This window comes from Morone saxatilis, unplaced genomic scaffold (assembly GCF_004916995.1).
Source record: "Morone saxatilis isolate NCDOM2014 unplaced genomic scaffold, NCSU_SB_2.0 Contig24, whole genome shotgun sequence".
NCBI classification, from domain to species: domain Eukaryota; kingdom Metazoa; phylum Chordata; class Actinopteri; family Moronidae; genus Morone; species Morone saxatilis.
In genome coordinates, this window is record NW_023339807.1 from 26,248,014 (window position 1) to 26,251,663 (window position 3,650).

The window sequence follows — 3,650 nt, forward strand, 5'->3', positions numbered from 1 at the left end:
TAATATCTCATATAAAACCTTTAAAAGTGGGAACATTTTGGCGATTTCCAAGCGTTGTATGTTCTGTGCATCTGAAGACCATCAACAGATTGAGTTTGCGTTGAACATCGTATCCTGTGGCAATGTTTCGCCATGAAACAGGAAATTGTTTGATGAGGGTCCTCACAAAGACAGGAGCACAAACACAAGAGTGTGTTTTGTGTGTGAGACAACGTGAAATGAAATCCTCTGAAAACCATTCCTTGCATGATGACATGAGTTTTTATTTTTGTCTTTGAGCAGCAGGAGGAGGAGAGAAACTCTCCTCTCTGGTTTCGTCATGTGTCCCTGAGCGGTTTGATGCAATCGGACCTCTATATCAGGCCCACTGTGAGGGGAAACATGAACACTAAATGACCGTTATATTGTTCTGACTGCTGGAGGAAGGAGAATAGACCAACCTTGTTTCAAAAATATGAAAACATTAAATTAACTCCGGCTTTGTTTTCTTTGTGTGAATCTATATTTTCTGTGTAAAGACCCTAGAGGCTCTTCAACACTGAAAACTGTAAAAAATTACATCTGCATGCACGGCAAAAAATAACAAGTGTAGCTGTTTTCAGTCAAAAAGATTAAGTACATAAAGAGTTTTCCTTTCTGAATTCCCTGCAGGAGCATCTGGCTCCCTTCTGATCTCCAGCTGAGAGTTTCACACAAATTTAACGTCTCACTTGGACTCAACAAACTTCAAAGGATTCATTTCTTAATCTGGCCGGTCAGATCTCAGATCAGTGGTTCCCAAACGGGTGAAAGGGATTTTAAGAGGCCTCCAGGGAACTCCAGGAGTCTCCAAGGTTCCAGGCAACTCCCAGAGAAACACATCAAGTAATCTTTTGTACATCAGACATGATACTAAGAGAAGAAACTGAAGTCAGCAGTGGAAGAAGTATTCAGATCCTTCACTTTAGTAAAAGTACTAATACCACACTATAAAAATACAAGCTTCCTCCCTCTCGCTGCTCTCCAGATATTTTCACATCTACATCGGTGAATTAAGGATNNAAACTAGAGTTGGTGATTGTTGGAAACACTAACAGAGACGATTTTATTCTGTTTCTGTCCACTTTTAATATTATACTCATATAATAATAAAGTATCATGAAGATCTGATGATCTGTGAGGTAAAATTTGTGTTTTTGTCTATGGAGCCTGGTGCTCGGTGATGGCTGTTTCTGGTTAAACAGAAGGGACTCTTTCCATAATGTTGTCAGACATATACTTCATGCCACTCCTGCATAAGTCAGTGCCCCTCTTGTGCCTCCCCAGTGAAAAAAGTCTGGGGACAGCTGGCAGGTTTGATAATAAACTTACTTAGTAATTTTTACAGTGTGTTATTAGAGTGTTATTTTCCTAACTTATAACACGATACTTCCAACATTGCTCCTGACGTCTTTGTCTGTTAAACCTCTGAACAAACCGTTGTTCTCCTTGACAGAAGTTTCACCTGTGGACAAAGTATTTGTATCTTTCTACCATCTTTTCATGTCTTCTCAAAGCTTCCTGCCACTGCACATCCACACCGACCCTCCTCCCCACAACCACGTACTGCCACAATACTACTGCAAACCAAAGAAAACTTGCATTGTGCTACACAGAGAGGTGTTTAAATGGGGTCCACCCCTGAAATAAACTTATTTCTACCACCAGGTGAGATGACGGATTAAAGAACAACAGAAAGAAATATAAGTTCTTCCTCTCATCTGAATCATCTGTCAGAACTGACACTAATTTTAATGAAATACCTGGCAGATCCTGAGGGATTTTCTAGATAAACACATGATTAAGTTTCTCGAACGTGGAAAAATTCTCCGGAGAGCTTTTCTGCTACAGATCAGCTGTGGATTTCATTAGTTTTTAGCTCGCTGGCTGCTCTGTTTACTCCAGGAACTTAAGTGACAGAGAGCATGGCGGGAAACATCACGAACACAAATCATCTCTACAAACTGATGGAAACTTATCAGAGTTTATTAAATCTGGTTGATGAGATACTGTATTTTACAGCATGCTTCAGGATTTATTTAATCAGATTCACACAAACAATAATCACATGTGCATTCGTTATGATGACATTAAAACTAAACTATGATGAAGTGTAATATTGTTTCTCACCTTGCAGTCCGGACTCAGACTCAGACGTCTTTCCTTCATCCTGCTCCCGGATTGGCTGCGACCCACCTGGCGAACGGTGATCCTGGACACTGATTGGTCGACTCTGACAGTCTCCGTCCTCTCTGCTCTCCTGTTGTTTGGACGAAAAGAGCCAATCAACTCTTAAGTGAAAGCCACGAGAACTGACTTCAAAACTGACAAATTCAGAGACGGTTTCAGGAGGCTATTAGCTAATTAACTGCTAAGAGGATTAATTAATTAAACATGAGTCCACGAACAGAGGCAGTTTGTGGTCAGGGGGGTTAATTCAATAACTGTAGTTAAATACACATAATTAATCTTTTCTTACATTCAGTACATCCAGGCTGACTTTTTCAAAATGGCGGCTCCTCAGTTCCCTCCTTCGGGTGTGGATCTCCTCATATTTCTCCTCAGCCAGTTTCCTGCAGAGACAGAAACAAAGACATGAGCTTAAAGGCGCAATATGTATGAATTTTAGTCTAAAACGTTCAAAAATTAACTAAAATTATTAACAGAATGTGAAGAAATAATAGTTTCGGACGTTATATCTATGGATTGTGTTCAGATTAGCATGCTAATACCACTACCCCAAGATAGTGTGTCACTGTAGCATCCAGTCCGCCTTCAGTCCAACAACATCAAGGTGGTTTTCCTGGCGGGTTTGGCTCCTGGAACCCGGGGACTGACCCTGCCGTAATCCCACGTGCTGTACTGTATTCCCTGTCGGCCTCCTGTGTCTGGTCCCGGTCCAGCTGTGTGCCTGGGGAGGCTTGCCTGTCTCTGGTTCCTATTCTGGCTCCAAGAAGAGCGCCGGGCTTTGAAGCCAATTTGACATAGTGGCCAGACCATGAAATTACAGCAATGGCGTCCGTCACGTGATGCAAACTGGCCAAAAATGACTTTTTTCCATAAGACCACATTGTGAAAGAAGCAGCTGTAAAACCGTATGTGAAGTTTTTCAAGCATCAGAACTTCACTATCAGAATTTGATCCGTTCAGTCCGATAATATTTTGAAAGTCTAGAAGATCCGCACAATTAAACTGGAAGTTAGCCGCTTGGTCAGAGATGGTCTCCAGGCAGCTACAGTTAGTGGTTACTCTGGTAAAATGCTGCCCCCCATTTGTTTGGAATATGAATTCCACATGTGGCCAGAGTCTGTGTGTATGTGTGTATGTGTGTGTGTTACCTGAGTCTCCTGGCCTTCTCGTCGGCAGCCTGCAGTTTGCGGAGCCTCATTCTCTCTCTTGGCGTCATCTTCTCCACCTCTGACTTCTCCATCAGCGTTTGCAGGTGAACCTTCGTTTGCCTGCAGACAACCACACATACACACACACCTATCCATCATCTGGAACTGTCCTATCACATCACTGCATTCTCCTCCTCTCCAAAACAAACAGACCTGCTGATTAAAACCACTAAACACACTGAATAAAGCAGTTCCACCTTAAAAATCACTGCTTCTCCCACGCTGTTGGACAGA

General features: G+C 42.2%; 2 protein-coding genes across 2 annotated transcripts in view; one reads left to right on the forward strand and one right to left on the reverse strand.

Moving 5' to 3' along the window:
• The window catches only part of LOC118336472, a 744,338-nt gene that overhangs the window by 334,172 nt on the left and 406,516 nt on the right, over positions 1–3,650 (forward strand). The gene's annotated exons all lie outside the window — the stretch shown is intronic.
• The window catches only part of nek11 (NIMA-related kinase 11), a gene marked incomplete at its 3' end in the record, with an annotated part of 38,490 nt that overhangs the window by 8,808 nt on the left and 26,032 nt on the right, over positions 1–3,650 (reverse strand). The window contains 3 exon segments of the mRNA XM_035673129.1: positions 2,149–2,278; positions 2,498–2,591; positions 3,357–3,476. Coding sequence (XP_035529022.1) covers positions 2,149–2,278; positions 2,498–2,591; positions 3,357–3,476 — 344 coding nt within the window.